Genomic DNA, 18912 nt, shown 5'->3' with positions numbered 1-18912 from the left:
GCTAAATTCTATCAAACAATTAGAAATAAAACCTATTCTACCCAAACTCTTCCAGAAAAGAAAGGCGGAAGAAATGTTTTCCAATTCATACTGTGAGAGCTGATAACAGAAAAAAAATCTCAGTTAACAGAAAACTACAGGTCAGTATTTCGCATGTGCACTGGAGTAAAGATCCTTAGCAAAATTTTAGAAAATGGAATCAAGCAATTATGAGAAAATTAATGATTAAATGAATTTTATTCACTTATTAATGAGGAATCATTCATATAAAGAAGGTTGATTTAACTTTTGCAAATCAACCAATAAAATCCACCATATTAACATATGGGAAAAGGCAAGAATATCTCAAAAGATGCATAAAAAGCATCTGACAAAATTCAACATCCATTCTTGCTTAAAACTCTCAGCAAATTAGAAATGAGAATTTCCTCAACCTGAAAAAAGAAATCTACAAAAACCTGTAGTTAATGTTAAAGACTAAATGCTTTCTCCCAAGATCAAGAACAAAGCAAGAATGTCGGCTTTTACCACTTATATTCATCACTGTATCAGAGGTCCTCGACAGTGTAATAAGGCAAGAAAATGAAATAAAAGCCATACAGATTGGAAAGAAAGAAATGATACATCAGTTCACACTAAATTTTTATGTTTCTATGCAACCTTAGTTTTAATTGATTTGGGGGAGGAACACTCCAAATTTAATAACCTAAAATGCATTTTGAAGAAATTAAAAAATTAAAACTTATATCAAGAAGAATGATATCTAAGACATATTTATAATGTAAAATATTCTTAAACCAGTTTTGGATTTTATACCTTCTAAAATGGTAAGGATTGCTTTTCTCAATTATCAAAACTATGATTTATTCAATACTACGAAACCAATTTATTTCTTATAGAAAAAGAGAACCAATTTTTTCTCTAGCACTAAAATATGCTCAGATGATGAAATTAAAATAGATGATGTAATTAAAATAAAAAGCTATAAAATGTGCATTTTATATATTTATTTCATGGTATTAGCATGTGTATTGCATTAAGTAAATTCAACTTTACTAACCTTTGACAAGATTTTGTCTAACTTTTAAAACAGCTCCAAGGTCACAATGAGCAGTAGCATATGCATGAGGTACAGTACTTTTAGACTCAGTTAATCTCTTGGCAATAACTCTTCGAATATTGCTAGCCGGGATTTCAGTGAATGTGCCCTGCAAAGAAATAGAAATCTGTCCATTAAACCATAAAAGGAAGGGGAAAAAACAACAACTTCATAACAGAAACCCAGTCTCAGTTAATTATGATAATAATTAAAGATTAATACAGGAACGGTACTATTAAAAAGTCTTCGTATAAGGAGGAATGTAAAAAATTTGAGTTTTAACTTTATAGTTTAAGACTGTAGAGAAAACTTTATAGTATATGACTGTAGAAAAAAGTGGAAAAACTCATTGGTTTCAGTTGTAAATGGGACATCTTATGTTACTATGTTTAAGGTAATTAAAAAGAAATCTAACAAATAATTAATCATTTTCCATAGATATGTGTGCATCTACTTACACGTGCACACACACACACAAGAGATACCACCCGTAAGCAACTTTTGTTATAAACATCATTTCTTACTTAATAAAACTCAAAGCAGTAATAAATCAATAAACCAACTAAAAGCAACTCTTACTTAGAAAAATGACATAAAATAGAAAACAATAATCCAAAATACTAGATAACCTATCAAATTATTTCTATTTTGGTTTGTCATTAAAAAAAAAATCACATGAGTACCTTATTTCCTAGAAATTCATAATATAAAGTTTGAATGAGATTATAAAATCTTCCTGTAACTTGACAGTTTTTCCATTCTGTTTCTTGAACCTCTAACAAAAGCATGATGGACCTTAAATTACATCTAATCCCATCCTGCTCTTCATTCCATTCTGGGTCTGGATTACAATCATTTCAGGGTAATACAGAGGCAGAAAGTACAGACGATTTAGTTTTCACAAATGGTCTCATGGAATTACTCATTTTGTTAGCAAAGTACTTTATCAAATGGAATAAATGCTCTCTACATACCATACAAATTTGAAGGTTTATCTTTCTAATTTGAATAACTTACTTTTTAAAAAACAAGATTTGATTACACATAAACTTTTCATCTATGTAGTCATGAATTTTTAATATACATTTAAAAAGCTGTTTGCTATGAAATATGTACTGTTTTCAATTACTTTAAAATATTGTATTGATATTTCCCCATTAGAAAGAGCAGCATAGTTTGTCTCTGTCTGTTTATTTTTTATTTTTTAAGTGTCCATTCAATTTTAAATAAACCTGATTATCCTACATTTCTTCTGATGGGAAGGAAATGACATGAAAGGTATTAGGAAAGAAAGACAGAAAGACAATGAGCGATTTGAAAACAAAAGAGGACTGCCAAGACTGCATATACCTGAGAAGAAATGATTAGCTATACAGTCTCTATAGTTCTTCCCAATGAGACTATCAATTCCCTTAGTCAAAAAATAAAACACGTTCACAAAAGGGAGCTAGTGCCAGCTACCAATTACCAATACCAGACCCGAGAAAAAAAGACATGAAAAGTATGATTATAGAGCATACATATGGTACTGAAGTTGTGGAACTTGTAGTAAATTTAAATTGAATCATAATTTTAACATTCCTTTCGGAAGTTAGCACTGCACAAACAAATCTGGTTTGTGCTAGAAAATAAGCAAAACAAAGCATCTGCAGTATTCTGTCATTATCACTTTTAGATACAGTATTTTGCCGTGTATAGTGCAATCCCGTGTATAATGTGCACCCACATTTTTGGCCCAAACTTTCAGGGAAAAAAAACTTTTAATTTTTTAATTCAAATTTTTATTTGTTTACATTTAGGTACTTATTTTTTTGTGTTATAAAGGAATTTTAGCATTTATTTTTTAACATATCATGCTACAAGAAATTTTAGGTAACAAATAATTACAAAACACAAGAACAGATACAAGGTACCAGAAATTTTAGGTACCGGTAACGAATTTATGATATTTATGCATCATAGAAGGCCAAGAACTCTTTAGCATTGTAAGTTCATTCTAAATTCAACAAAATCAATTATCGTATTCCAGGGTATTATTTTGCATACGGGTATCATTACTGATTTCTACAGTTACACTTTTAACTCATAAGCAAAAATAAAAGAATGAAAAACATTTATATAGATATGGAATTAGTACTACCCATGTATAATGCACAGCCTTATTTTCCCTCACAAATTTGGGCAAAAAAGTGCACATTATACACGGCAAAATACGGTACTACTAAAATAGGTTGCTAAAGGTACTTGTAAAACATACAGTAATAGTTCTTATTCTCTCTCACTTAAATCTGAAAATTAAAAATCTACTCAGCTGACATTACCGCTGCGTTAGGCTGTCCAGGAGTTGACACGGGTGGGATCATTGGCCGGGGATAAGACGGCCCAGCTGTGGCCTGTGACGGCAAAGGTGCAGTGGGAGCTATTGGAGGGGCTGGGGTTGGTCTGCTTTCAGTGATCTTGCCCATCTGCTTCAACTGGACAAGCTTGAGAGCATCCCTGGAAATAAGAGGGAATTAGATAACTATGATTAGCAACACGAACTATAAGAGAACTTTTAGAAAATGGAGATGAGATGTGGAGGGAAGATATAAAAATACCGGGGTTGCCAAAAAAATGTATACACATGACTTGTATTCATCTTTTGTTATGGGTAGACATGGAGTGTTAACAATTTTAATACATTTTTTTCCTTTCTAAAATGTGTATACATTTTTTTTTGGCACCCTCTGTATATAGCTATCAAGGCTGTGATGCAAAATGAATTATTTGAGCCAGACAAGTACATCTTATGTCTTACCTGGTCTGCTGATTCATATTATTTGTCCAATGGCTACAATGTTTGTACATTTTCAAAAACCAAACAATTAGAAATTTATCAAAGTATTAGGTTTAGATAGTTATTTTTAAAAAAGAAATTAGTCTTTTCTGGGGGAGAGTGTCATTTGGCATATGAGCAATTCATACATTAAACCATTCTTTGTACTTGTGAAATAATTCTCACATGGCATTCAGAAAGTGTCAACTTCATTGTACCAATGACTTTCATTAGGATATTTACTAAATCATTGTTTATACTAGTGAAAATTAGCTTGTTTATGGCCAGGAAATCACACCATTGTTAATTTTGCTCAATATGTTATCAGCACAACCTAATGTAATAAACATAACCCACAACACCATTTAGAATGAAAAATAACTAAACTAGTAATAAACTTGCCTTTGCATTACTCTGTAAGACAAAGGTATCTTTGTTTTTTAAAAAGCACATAATCAGACTACTAAATATGTTAAGCCCTCAATTCTTATCAATTAGTCAAAGAGGGAAAAAGCATATTGCTTGAAAACATTAACTCAATTTCAAAAATTTAAGATTACTGCCAATAGAAACATGGCACCTACCGCTACAACAACTTTACATTAGTTCATATGCCTATTTAATTCATCTTTGTCGTCGCAACTAGCTTAAGTTTCAATACAGCAGGGACCGTCTGTTTTAATACACTCTTGAAAGACACTAAGTTTAAACAAATGGAAAGACCTATCAGTGTTCTTCACTAGGAAGATTCAACATCATAAAGATGCCAGTTCTTTCTAAGTTAATTTAAAATGTGACACAATCCCAATAAAAATGCCATAGCTCTCCGGCCCAACTCTGCCCGTGGGACTAAACTGTTTAAAATACATTTGGAAAAATACTAAAATAAGAATGACAAGAAAACTGATTTATTTGGGGGGGAAAAAAGAGCAAGGATAGCCCTCTCAGATTTTAAAGCATATTATAAAATATTTATAATTAAGAGTGTGGTACAAAAAAAACATGGCACTAAATCATGGCAGACGGATCAACAGAATAGAAAAGAAAATCCAAAAAGAGACCCAACTGTATATGGAAATTACTTTGACCATACAAGTGAATAAAATTCAAACAAATAAGAACAAAATCATTTTTAAAAGTATTATTTCCATGTTTTAGAAATTTAAATGTGATTATATGATGATATGATACTTAAAACCTAAAACAATATAAAGCTTCATCACTCTGCACTCTAATTTTCTACGTTTATCACCATTTCTAAGGATCTGGCTTAGTTACCAAATTAGAACTATTCTTCAGTAATGCTGCAATTATTCAGAAAACAACACTTGCATAGAATACAATTTTTACACTGACAAAAGCAATAAATACAAAAAAACCAGTGTACTTCCTTTTAAATCTTAATATTAAATAAGTTCTTCTTTAAATACTTCCAGAAAAAGTTATCATAATAAATAATGGAATTGGTTATTACAGAAAACACACACATACTCTTTAGTGAAGATCCCCCGAGGACCAGTGGCTGTGCCCTGGCTAGCATCCAGTGCATGTTTTTCCAGAATATTACGGGCAGCTGGACTTAAACGAAACCTAGGAAGGAAACATAAAGATTAGTGGAACCAATTAACACTTACATTTGATTGAAATATATCTAAATGTCAACAGTTCTGCTGACAATCAGAAAAATAAAAACATACGAAAGCTAAAATGACTCCCATGGACAGTCACAGACGAATAATCTGTACTAATTTGGTTTATTTTACTATCAAAATATTTTCCTATAAATTTCACTAGTTATAGAGGTTCCTCAAAAAATTTAAAATACAACTAACTTATGACCCAGCAATTCCACTTCTGGGTAATTTTCTGAAGATATCAAAAGCACTAATTTGAAAAGATATATGCATCTCTACGTTCACTGCCACATAACTTACAATAGCCAAGATATGGAAGCAACTTAAGTGTCCATCAATAGATGACTAGATAAAGAAGATGTGGTACATATATACAATGGAATATTACTTCGACATAAAAAAGAACGAAATCTTACCATTTGCAACATGGATGAACCTAGAGGGTGTTATGCTAAGTGAGTAAGTCAGACAGAGAAAGACAAATACCTTATGATCTCACTTACATGTGGAGTCTAAAAAACAAATGAACAAACAAAACAGAAACAAGAGTCATAAATACAGAGAACAAACTTACGTTTGCCAGACAGAAGGGGGTTAAAAGCGTTAGGTGAAAAAGGTGAAGGGATTTAGAAGTACAAATTGGTAGTTACAAAATTGTTGCAGGAATGTAAAGTACACAGGGAATATAGTCAATAATATACTATGTATGGTATTGGGGCGTACTAGACTTATAAGGGATCGCTTTGTAAATCATATAGATGTCTAACTCCTATGCTGTATATCTGAAACTAATACAATATTGAATGTCAACTGCAATTGATAAAAAAGTGTTACATAAATGTTTAAAAAAATTTTAACTAGTTACTATTTCAAAATATTCTTTTAAAAAGAGTAAATATTCATAAGGAGAGAGCTTCTATAACTTTTCACATGGCTCTTCACACTCATCAATAAGGAACTAACTATATATTGTCCCTTCATTTTATTTTGTGGTAATATATATAACTTACCATTTTGACCATTTTAGATATACAATTGAGTGGCATTAAATACAATCACACAGTTATGCAACCATCACCATCATATCCAGAACTTTTTCATCTTCCCAAAGTGAACTCTGCACTCATTAAACAGTAATCCCCCTCCTTTTCCCCCTAACTCCTGGCAACCATCATTCCATTCTCTGTCTTTACCAATCTGACTACTATAGGTAACCAATGCATGAAAGTGAAAATCATATGGCATTTGTCATTTTGTGCCTGGCTTCTTTTACTTAGCATAATATCTTCAAGGTTCATCTATGTTGTAGTGTAGGTCAGCATTTCCTTCCTTTTTAAGGCTGAACAATATTCCAGTATATGTATATAGTACATTTCAGACAAATGGGTTGTTTCCACCTTTTGGCTGTTGTGAATAATGCTTTAATGAACATGGTTGTACAAACATCCCTTTGCGTCCCTGCTTTCAACCCTTTTAAGTATATACCCAGGAGAGGAACTGCTGTATGATAGGGTGATTCTATTTTTAATTCTTTGAGAAACTGTCACACTGTTTCTCACAACGAGTGAACCATTTTACATTCCCACCAACAGTGCGTAACAGTTCTCTAATCTCTCTACATTCTTGTCAACACTTGTTTTTTTCTCAGGGTTTTTTTGTTTGTTTGTTTGTTTTTTTAATTTTTATTGGGGAACAGTGTGTTTCTCCAGGGCCCATCAGCTCCAAGTTGTTGTCCTTCAATCTAGTTGTGGAGGGTGCAGCTCAGCTCCAAGTCCAGTTGCCGTTTTCAATCTTTAGTTGCAGGGGGCACAGCCCACCATCCCATGGGGGAATCAAACCGCCAACCTTGTTGTTGAGAGCTCGCGCTCTAACCAAATGAGCCATCCGGCTGCCAGTTTTGTTGTTGTTGTTGTTGTTTTATAATAACTATTCTGATGAGTGTGAAGTGGTATCTCACTGCAGTTCTGATGTGCAATTCCCTAATAATTAGTGAAGTTGAACATCTTTTCATGTGCTTATTGGTCACTTGTACATCTTCTTTGGAAGAAATGCATATTTGAATCCTTTGCCTATTTTAATTAGGTTGTTTGTTTTGTTGGCACTGAATAGCATCCTTTACGTATTTGCCAAAGTCCTTAGTATTTACATGAAAGCATTTTTACTGTACGCACACTCCAGAAGAGTAGGAGGCAAAAATAATTACGTTGCTCCTACAGACAAGTAAACTGAGACACACTGAAAGATCACATGACTAGTGCTCACCTTCCATTGAGACCTTTAAGCACAGCAGCAAACACAAATGACTGCGTGGTCAGATAAAGAGAACTATAAGATGAGCTGGGTCCATAAGTTTATAGCTAAGAAATGAAGAGGAACAAGTGTGGCACATGCTGCATTCAGGGAAACTGCTCTAGCTGATAATGGACTCAGTGCTACCAAATCTTCAGGTTTTTCAAGAGAAATTTAAATGTTAGATTTTTGTGGAAGATTAACTCGTCACCAGCCAATTCAAAAATGTTTTTAAAAAAGAAAGTCACTATGTGGGCCAACAACGTGCAGGGTGACAGCTCAGCTGGTGTTGAATCCACACCATGGGGCATCAGACCTATGCACGTCTCTAATGACAGAATGACAGATACACGCTGTTACCTTTGCAAGGGGAGAAGAGCAGTAAGTACAAAACATCCGTGAGCCCACCTTCTGATTTTCATGGCAAAACGAAGAGAAAATAAAGGTTTAAGGCAATGGAGTCAGAAATACTGTGTGACAATGAGGATTTAAAACTCAGTACTTCAAAAACACTGTGAATTTTTTCTGACAAGAACTGACAGTGGTAAACTAAAGGAAACAAAATATTTAAAAATGAAAGGGTCTGCATTTTTATGTAAGTTCAAAGTGGTTTTTAGGACTGTTTCTTCACAGATAACTTTTTCCTATAATTTTGAACTACAGAGACTATTAAACAAATGAAACTTGTTAGAATTTTCGGAGTCCATAAATGAAAGCTACGGAAAGCTAAAGTAAAACGGTGTTTACTAAGTATCTTTGTTGTTTCAGAACTGGACAAAATTGAGCTCTAATCTGTGTCAAATTCAAATGCAGATTAGCTGGACAAAAAATGCATGTTAAAATGCTAATTCCATTTTATAGCAATTACACATTTGAAACTGGAATTCACAGTGCAGTAATTACAATCTATAAATGGAAACACAATATGAAGTTTTATATATTGAATTGCATCTGGAATCCTAAAACCTAATTCAAGCTCAACAGGGACATGAATTATTTTGTTCTCTACTTCGTGCGCAGGGCTTTGCAGTACCTGGAACTCTGCAGGTATGCAAGAACTTTGTTGAATGACTAATGATGGTATAATACTCATTCCTAAGGGAAAAAAGAGAAGACCAGTAACTTCTTACTTAACATACAAGACGTGTTAACTGTCATGATTAAAATACCCTGAAAGTTGCCATAACATTTTTCTTACATCATCATTCAAATAAACACACTCACTGCAGTTTCCCCGGTGTGTGTTCCTTTTTGACAGGGGCAGAAATCTGTGGTTCTGGCGAGGGCTGAGGCACGGATGGTTTTGAAGTGGCGGGTGGAGGACCTGCATCTTTGGGAATTTCAACATGTTTCCAATCTCCTCCTTCTTCAACCAGCAAACCAATTAGCGAGCCCAGCCGTATATTTTTAGATCCTTCTTCAACCTGTGTTTTAAAAAGAGAATAACTACAGCGATGCAAAGGCTCATGACCTCAGGAAGCAGTTCATTCCTTTGTTGGATAATCCTGTACTGGTTAGAAAGATCTCTTAATTTGAGCTAAAATCTGCTTCCAGACAGCCTGCCTCCTCCACCTCCTTTCCTACCTTCTCCCACTTGCACCTTCCTTAACCACACTCTCCCTCCCAGTTACTAATGTTATCTCCTGAAATAGGAAAGAAAAACAGAATCTCTCCTCTTTCTGTCAGCCTTGAAATACATAAGAGCTATTCACACCATCTTCCAATGATGTCAGTCAGAACAAATCCAAAACAGAAGACTGTGGTCACACAGCTCAACTGTTTGTCTTTCACAGTTTCTACACAATGGCTTAGGCATTCCAGGAGCCCATAAGGGATTAATTCCCCCAAACTAATCCTATTTACTAAAATTAATTTAAAGAAAAATCTTTTCAGGAGACTTAGTCTGGAAGAAAGAACATCCCATTGTGTATAGACAGACTTGGTTAACTAGTCTGGTTAATGTGAAGTGTAATTTCCGCCTTTCTCTATATTTAACTTTTTTTCTGTATATATATTTACACACTTGAGAAATAAAACCTCATGAATTTTTCATAAGTATATATATCAGAAACATGGTGGTGTCTTAAGTAACCGAACACTTTTTCATAGATAATGCCAATTAAAAGCATAAATAAGATCAAAGATAATACTTAAGATAAACATATTTAAAGCATTTCAACAGCATTAATTTATAAAGGACTGATTCTTATTTAGTTATTTAAAAAAGTCCCTAGAGAACCTTCAGATGACAATATTTTATAACTTAAGTAGTGAAGAAAATGTCATTTCTTTAAAATTTTCTATTATTCTCTTTCAATTACTTTAAATAAGATTTATTACAGATGTAATTTAATGACTAATTGAATGATAGCATGCAGGGAGTTCACTAATATAGTAATTATAAGTAAAAGCATAACTCGTAGAATGAGTTTGACATTTCTGAGTAACACGAATTTTGATGCTTAGTATGTGCGCTATTCCTAAAATAATAAGGCATGAGTTCTGGGAGTTAGGAAGCTTTCTAAGTTTCCTAATTACTGACAGAGAAGAACAGGTACAATGCTTTGATGAAGAAATATACGTATGTAAGACATGGGTATATAAAACTAAAGACGTTTAAAGAATTGCAACCTGTGGTAAAACACTAAACAACCCCAAAACAATCTTTTTAGTTGTTTGTCACATACTAAAATGTCTTACTTCTGTGGACTGCTCATTTGTCTTTACTGAATCAAAAGATGAGTTAAGATTATTTATTAAGTTAACATTGTTTCTTCTTCTAAAAATGTCTACCTGCTTATGACTGCTAACTCAAAATCGCAATGTAAAATAATTAATAATCTAAAGAAATTGACAGAAAAAAAGCACTGTGATATGACATTTACTTGATGTTAATTCCTATCAAAATTGAACATGAAGTAGAATCAATATCCAAGCACAAAGAACATCACTCCCGTGCAAAGCATTCTTTTAAAAAGGGGGAAAGTTTTATTTTTAAAAAATGAATAGATTTTTGAACCCTGAATCAGACACATATTAAATCAGTAACTGACACCTCACCTGTTTCATTTCCTAAAATAAATCATATAAACAATTCCACATATATTCTACCAACTGAATGCTTCACAAGTAGGCAATCATGAGCATTTAGAATAACATCATTTCCATTTTTATCATATCTAAATTATCAAATAAATCTTATTTTTAACTATTTGTATTTTTCCCATTAAAAAAATGACACCATGAAGCCTGATATCCAACCATAATAACAGACAAGGACAAGTGTATACTACCACACAACTTAAATGTATAAAAGAAGTTAAAAGAAAATAATGTCTGTTATAATTCCATTTAAAATCATTAAAATCACTAAATGAAGTTAAGACAATTTCTCTGATTTTCTTAATTCCCTTAGAAATAAGAGATCTTTTAGAGGTGTGCTAATTGCCTGTAGACTAGTTTGCTTATGTTGTAGTCAGCAAATATTTAAAATTGGCGTAGACTTAGTAACAGAAGAGTAAATAACGCTCTTTCCAAATTGTGTTCAGAAACCAACAAGCGAGGCTGTGCTCCTGCTCCCTCTGCGTTAGCACAGTGAACGTGCTGGACTCCAGGAGAGCGCGCGGGGTGAGAGGACACCTCAAACGCCCAGTTCTTTTCCCGGGCATCTGGCTTATTGATCAAAATCCTTTCCTACTCTTGTGCCACTGGTCTCTTACTATCAAATGCAGGATTTTTATACTTAAGCCCTGTTACAACTGCTGATTAATGCGGAAGGATCGGATCAGGAATCTGTCCTTCAAAGCACTGGCCTACCCTCTCGGTTTTCTATAGACTTCCTGGGTTTAAATGCCGGCCCTGCTACTTACTAGTTAGGTGACCTTAGTCAAGTTTATCGCATCATGACTGTTTCTTCATCTGTAAAATGGAAATAATAATAGTCGCTACTTCACAGAGTTGTTATGAGGAATAAATGAGTTAGATATAAGACACTTAACACAGTACCAGACATCTAGTACTTACATAAATGTGAAAGTTATGATGATGATGATGACGTTTTCCTTCAAATGACTGACTTTAAAACAAAACAATACACTGGATTACAGAGGAGTGCCCCCTTGGTAAGGATTGCAAATTCATGCCTCAAGGTTGGGCCTAAGGCGGGCAGCACTTGAGAGTAAATAGCAACATATGAGACAACAGGTGGTAAGGCCTGTGACAAACTGTTTTTCCATAATACTCTATAGAGGCCGAATTCCATCCCCAGGCAGGAGCCCCTCGTATGGGGCCTCTTTACCAGCGACATCTCCAGAGGCTGACAAATCACCTGCAAATGTGCTAACTACAGCCACCTACGCTCATCAGTGCACCAAAGGGCAGGAGATGAAGTCAAGAGACAAAAGGACTACGTCAGTATTTCCCGACAGAGGAACTGTGTGAGGGGGTTCGTTCCAGCAGGGGTGCTGGTCAATCCAGTGTTCTGATTCTGACATTAAAAAACAATCAGTAAGTTAAGCAATTATTTAAATATTTTTCTTTTAAAAAACAGAACAGCTTGAGAGTTGCGGAGTGAGTCCTGACGGAGCACGCATAGTGGACTGCCTGACCAGGTAAAGACTTTCCATCATGGTTTGAACCATCACACAGTTTTAAGTTGTTCTTATTCTTTAATATATACTGATTAACTTACACGCACAGTGAACTTGGGTTTAAGAGGAATATACATAAGAAACACTGAAGCTGAAAACAAAGCAATGACAAGATAAGCTAAAATGCAAAGGGGGAGAAGAAACATTCATCAAGTCCTTGAGTAACAGTTTGTCTGGCATTCAAGTAAGTGTCAGGCTCCGTCCTAGCACAGTATTAACTCATTTAATTCTCCTAATAATCTTCTGAGGTTAAGTGATATTATTATTCCCATTTATAGATGATGAAACTGAGGCACAAAAATGTTAAATAACTTGCTCAAGATGACAGGGCTATTAGGTATCAGAGCCAGGAGTCAAATGCTGACCCTGGAGACACATGCAGGATGATGCATCAGTACCCAACCTGTGGATTGCACTCACCTGACCAAAATTACCATCGGGCACCTCAGGACAGCGCTACCATTTGTGAAAACAAGCTCAAAAGAGAAGATGTAAAGTGGATTATAATTGATTTAGCTTTTAATTCTTGGGGAACAGAGACTCATTTACCATTTCAAAATGTCATTTACCAATTTCAATAGGAAAAAATTAAAACTGAGAATATCTTCCATTTAATAGAATTTGCTCTGAGCTTTGAGGGCGTATTTTCTCAATTAAAAATATCAGCCCACTGAGAAGAATCAATTAAAAGTCTCACAACTTCAAAGTTCATCCATAAACTTTCAAACTATAAAATGCAACTTTGCAGGCAACTGTGGGCAATTTAATAAAAATAAGGGGGGGTACCTAACCATAAAATAAAACCATATTGAAAAATGCCATTCTTTAGAAAACACCATCGACACAGTATTAGAGTGAGATACAACTAAGAAATTGAAGACAATCTCTAATAAACTCTCTAAATATGTCATCCTAATATTCTATTTTATTAATTTATCACGTAAAAACACCTGTTGTCCAATTTTCTGAGTAATAAATTTGAGCTTATGAACTGCTATGCGTGTAATAATTTAAGATTTTCTACTCAGTAATTTACTAGTGATTAAATGAGAATTTAACTTTCCCATTAACTGAACTAAATTGGAAATAAACCATAAAATTATCTACACTGAGAGCAAATATTCTTTAATATTATTAAGAGCTTCTAAGTTTTTTTTCTGGTTCTAACTGAAATATAATAAATATTATTTTATATTTAAAATGGAATTCAGATGCAAAAGTTATAAGACTCAATACAAAGAAATGAATAAAATTGTGAGGGAGAAAAAGAAAGCAAAAACTCTCAAAGACTGTGGAAATAAATCCCTGTGAGTAGCAAAAAAGGTTGTAATTTCGAATCCTTTCAGAAATGTGGGAAGACTAAAAACCAGAGTTTTATACCATCACTTGGCTTTAATAAGCTCCTTATCCAATTCCTTCATTCTCAAAGTAAAATCTCTTTCATAGATTCCTATAAAAAATCATTTTATTATGTATGCTAATACGAGAATTATTCCACAATGAAAGACAAAGGTGTAATTTATAGTGGGGGTTGGGGATTGGGAATGGAGTGGGGTGAGAGACTTAAAAAAAACACACCGAACAAACCAGTAATACCATCTCAACCTTTTCTCCATTTCCCCCCATAAAATTGCATACGTTGTGACATTAACATACTCCCATTCCTATCATCCAAAAAGCATGTGGAATAATAACAAAGCCATGAAGCCCTAAAATATACATGCAATCTTTTCTTTGGCAAGCAAATAGCTATTTGTGCTATCAATCACATCCCCCACCCCTTTCCAGGGCATTTAGGGGGCCAGATGAATAGGCACTGCTGACGTATGACATTGTAAGCAATTTGAAATGCATTGCTAAGCAGCTAAGTGGAAAATGCTATCAATTCTGGAAGATTTTCATAGCCAAACAACCTAGACAATCTAGGGCCAGGAATACAGCTTGCCAAAAGCACACACAATAAAATGTAGCTGGGTTTATTACTTATGGTAATTCGAACAACCTTTTTCTTTTTTGAAATGCTGCATAAATTAGTCAAAGAAACTATTTTTGGTATGAATATGTGGATTTTCCACGCTTATAATTTTAGCTGCTATATCATATATTTATGTTTAGTTATAAAAGTACAGAAATTTTAGCCCTCCATTCACATTTCCTCCAAGGAAGTATCTTCAACAATGTGTTCTACATAGTCATTGATATTGTAGATGACAAGCAAAAGAAGTTTGACAAATTGGAATGCAAAAGACAAAATATAAGAGACTAGAAAAAAGGGAAAGGGGACTTTCTAGTAAGAAATGCAAATAAAAACTACATACAGATCTCCATCTAATGAGAGTATAACATTCCAAAGTGTGGTCTTTGGGTAGACTATCCAAAGGACGGTGTTATATCCATGCTCAAAGCAGAGGTGAGCTGGAGTTTCAGAATTAAAAACACATCAACAAAGGACTACTAATAGATAGGCAGATTATCTGTACAAATCAAACTACAGAAGCATGCATGAAAGGATACTTACTGTCTAGTCACAAACAACCAATACAAATGAATAGACGAACACACAGAAAGGCGTGGGATATAAAGGTCATCAAGAGCTGGATGAATAATTATAATAATAATGGAAATAGCAACATTTATTGACACTTGGTGGGTGACAGGTCTTATGATGAGTGGATATGTACTATCTCACTTAATCTCCATTATTACCCTATTACGTAGGTATTATTGTTATCTCCACTTCCCTATGAAGAAAAAGGCAGAGAGAAGTCAAAAGAGTTTGCCAATTATTATGTAATAAATAACTGGCAGAACTTACTATTAATAGCTATATAAATCAGGCAGCAGTGTGACTCCAGAGCCTATAATCTTAGCTGCTCCACCATACTATCTATGAAATGTTCTAGAAGTTAAGAAACAAACATGAACCGTCAGTGAATATACCAGGTAACCCTAAATAGTCAAGCTTTAATTTGACTAGGTAATTTTTAATTTACCTACTTTTCACATAAACTCTAATTCTCCATTTTAAAAATAATACGCCTATGATAGAAAATTTAGAAAATACAGAAAAAAATAGGGAAGATCACTTGGTTCCACTTCGCAAAGACACTCAACATTTTTATAACATTTTATTCTAATCTTTTCTATACTTATGTTTTTTCCTTAAAATCCTACAAGGTTGTAACCACTGTCTGTCCATACACAATTTTAAAAGCATTTTTCCAAAAATTTGTATTTCGAATTTTTATTCATGTAGAACATATGTAAAGAAATCACATTTTCTTCTAGAAACAGTATTTAATGGCTACACGGCACTGCATATTTACTCCTGTCATTTAAGTAACCCCTCTTCTATTGCTGGACATTTCGGTTGAAGGGCTGTACTAACTTGAGCTTCCAGTAAACTCACTAGAGTATCCAAGTTGTCGCTCCATATTTTCAATTAGTTATAAAGTAAAGACCGCCCAGGGAAGAGCACTCAAGATGACTGCCAGGAGAAAATTCTGAGAACGCCTAAATTAAATTACAGCAGGCCAGAGGGTAGAAGGAAGAGACAAAAGAGCAGTTAATCAGTTAAAACCACTGGGCAAAACCACAAAAGGCTGCTTCCATTCCTGAGTGTATACTGACCCTGAACTACCTTCCAGGTAGCTATTTCCAGAATTATCGACAGAGAACGGCCAAGCTGCCTATCACCAGGCACCTCCTCTTCTTGCTTGTGCATGAACTTTCTGGACTGTTGCCCACCCCTTTTATCCACACAGCCAATGCAAATTCTTTCCAAACAACTTTGCATCTTTCTTCCCCAAACTGCCTAAAAGCCCCTCAACTCCAGGACAGCTGACTGCCCTGTTGCCTTCTCCATCTATCCTTTTGCTGCTGGTGGTTCACACTTAGTGCCCCAGGACCTGGTCCTTTTCCTGGCTCGCAATTGGCTCATTAACCTTTTCTTTTAGAAAAGCATTAGGCTGGGAAAGCTTTTGTTTAACAATTGCATGTAATTAAATTTAGATCTAAAAGGAAATGACTGGTCTTGCTAGATCCACAAGCATATTCTCCATAAAAACGCTCATGGAACAGAAAGTATAATATCAACAGACAAGGCTGCCCACTATATTCCAATATATGAAATATTCTATACACACAACGTTTTATATAAATATATACTTTAAATTATAAGAATGTCCAAATTGTCAGGATGAGTAAGAATTCAACCAGGCCACTGAATGCGGTTATGAAATCTACAGACAAGACTGCACAGGACAACTTGTCCAGACAGAGGGGCTGAGCAGACGATAACTGGGGGTCCTGGGGATCCTGGGGATCAATGAAGAGAGGATTTCTAATGTTCATGTGGTAAGAGTAAATCATTCCTTCTTTTTTCTTTTACCAACTTGAAACTTGGAAACTGGTACTCAACACACAGAGTACAACTGTTAAGGCTGAAATAGTTCCATGTTTGACCATCACTGGCTATTATTAAACCTTATCACTAAAATATTTTAAGATCTGAATTCAAAATGTATTATGTAGCAGATATTACAACACTATAAATTAAAGGTAAAAATAAAAGATAACTTTATTGCAAGTAACTTTACATTTAAGAAATCTTTTTCCTGTTGAAAACAATCAAAATAAAAACTTACCACTATTTTGGCCAGGATGCCATCTTCACTGGAGTCTAAGGTAACCACAGCTTTGTCGGTCTCTATTTCACATAAGGCATCTCCAGCACTCACAGCTTCACCTACAAAACAAGACTGAGTTTGTTTTGTTTTTTACAGTATGAATATTAGTATGTGGGTCGGTGTGTGTGTATATGTAAAACATGAATAATAGATACCAAAATATTCAGTAGTTATTTCTGGGCTGTGGAATTACAAGTAATTCTCATTGTGTGTGTGTGTGTTTGCGTGTGTGTATATATGTATGCTTTGCTGTATTTTCCAAAAGCTCTATAATGGACATAAATTATATTTGTGATAATAAAAAAATTACAAAGATTATTGCGCAAATATTAAAAATGAAATCACATTTTAGAGACAACAGCAATGAATCCATAGCATCCTCTGAGCAAATCAACTCCAGATCCCACATTCCTTCCTTTTTAATATATTTTCCCTTATTCCATGAAGAGCAAAGTTTTACAATCAATAGCACTTCTGGGTTAACATCGTAAGTTGGGTTCAGAAAACCTGTCAGCATCATAGAGCATAAATGAATAAAGTGTTAATAAGCAGGAGGAGAGATAATCAAAGACACAACTGAGGTCAAAGAAACATTTCTGTGCAATAGAAACTCAAAAATGTTGAGCAGAATCTCACTTGCTGTTTTCTAGACCTAGAAGCTATTAGGGGGGCAGTGGGGTTGGGTGAGGGTAAAGTGTCTTGGTTTCTTTTGAAGTAAAGGGAACTAAAAGTGACCTCATGAAGTCAGAGGACTCAAATCAGATTCTCCACTTAAAGCCAGGACTGGGTCATAAAAGGACTGCTCATAACAGGAGGCTGATAAAATGGGCAAACAACACCTAGTGACTAGACTGAGGCTTTAATGAGAACTGTGGGTCTAGGAAGGTGTAAAACAAAAATAGTCCTCGATACCAAAGACAGAGCCAAGGCACTCTGGCTCCATTACTCCATCTGCTAATAGTGCCAACATCAATAGCAAAATCCCTGACTTGGGGGGTAAGGGTGGGAGAGTAGGCGACAGGTGGGAAGACACTGAAACACAAACAAAAACCTTCCATTAAAAAGTAAACTGCAAAGCAAAGTTTCAAAACACATGAAGAAATCTAATGCTAAGAAAGAAAACCACAAAAATCAATAACTGAAACAGAAAGTTATTTCAGATGCAATTCATTTAGTGTAACCTGCCAAAGATTTTAAAATAAGTATCTGAAGAATGTTCAGAAATATAAATGAAAATAAAAGATTCATCACAAAAACGATAGAAAAAATAATAATATACAGAAATAAAACAAAATAGTATGTAGAAAGAAAAAACTACATAGGACTCTTGGAAATAAAAAATAAAATCAGTGAAATAAAAACAATCAACGGGATATATTCTAGGTAGACATCGAGAAGTGACTTGGTAAATTATAGATAGCATTAAGGAACTACCTGGAACTTAAAACAGGCAGACAAAAAGATAAAACATAGAAAAGAGGAGTCAGACATAGACTGAGGCTGCAATGTTTGCCCAATGGAGTTCCAAGGGAAGAAGACTGGAGGGAATGGTAAAGAAGCAATGCATGGAAAGATGATTGCTGAGAATTTCCCAGAACTGAAAAGAAATCTATATACCCTCAAAATGGAAGAGTTCTGAATGAGTTTAGAACAATGGCCATCTATGGTGTATTGACTGGGAGGGGGCAGAGGGACCCTGGTACCTTGTTGGAATCATTCTATATCTTGATCTCAGTGG

General features: G+C 34.5%; 1 protein-coding gene across 2 annotated transcripts in view; it reads right to left on the bottom strand.

The window, feature by feature from the left end:
* The window catches only part of PDHX (pyruvate dehydrogenase complex component X), a 61772-nt gene that overhangs the window by 18024 nt on the left and 24836 nt on the right, over nt 1-18912 (bottom strand). For both annotated transcript variants that reach the window (XM_074336201.1, XM_019738597.2), the window contains exons 3-7: nt 17133-17233; nt 9062-9261; nt 5406-5504; nt 3421-3595; nt 1061-1208 (exon numbers count right to left, since the gene is read on the bottom strand). In XM_074336201.1, the coding sequence (XP_074192302.1) occupies nt 1061-1208; nt 3421-3595; nt 5406-5504; nt 9062-9261; nt 17133-17233 (723 nt within the window). The remainder of the gene's footprint in view (nt 1-1060; nt 1209-3420; nt 3596-5405; nt 5505-9061; nt 9262-17132; nt 17234-18912) is intronic.

This window comes from Rhinolophus sinicus, linkage group LG06 (assembly GCF_036562045.2).
Source record: "Rhinolophus sinicus isolate RSC01 linkage group LG06, ASM3656204v1, whole genome shotgun sequence".
Taxonomy (NCBI): domain Eukaryota; kingdom Metazoa; phylum Chordata; class Mammalia; order Chiroptera; family Rhinolophidae; genus Rhinolophus; species Rhinolophus sinicus.
The sequence above is the reverse complement of the archived record's forward strand: the minus strand, read 5'-3'. Positions and strand labels throughout refer to the sequence as shown.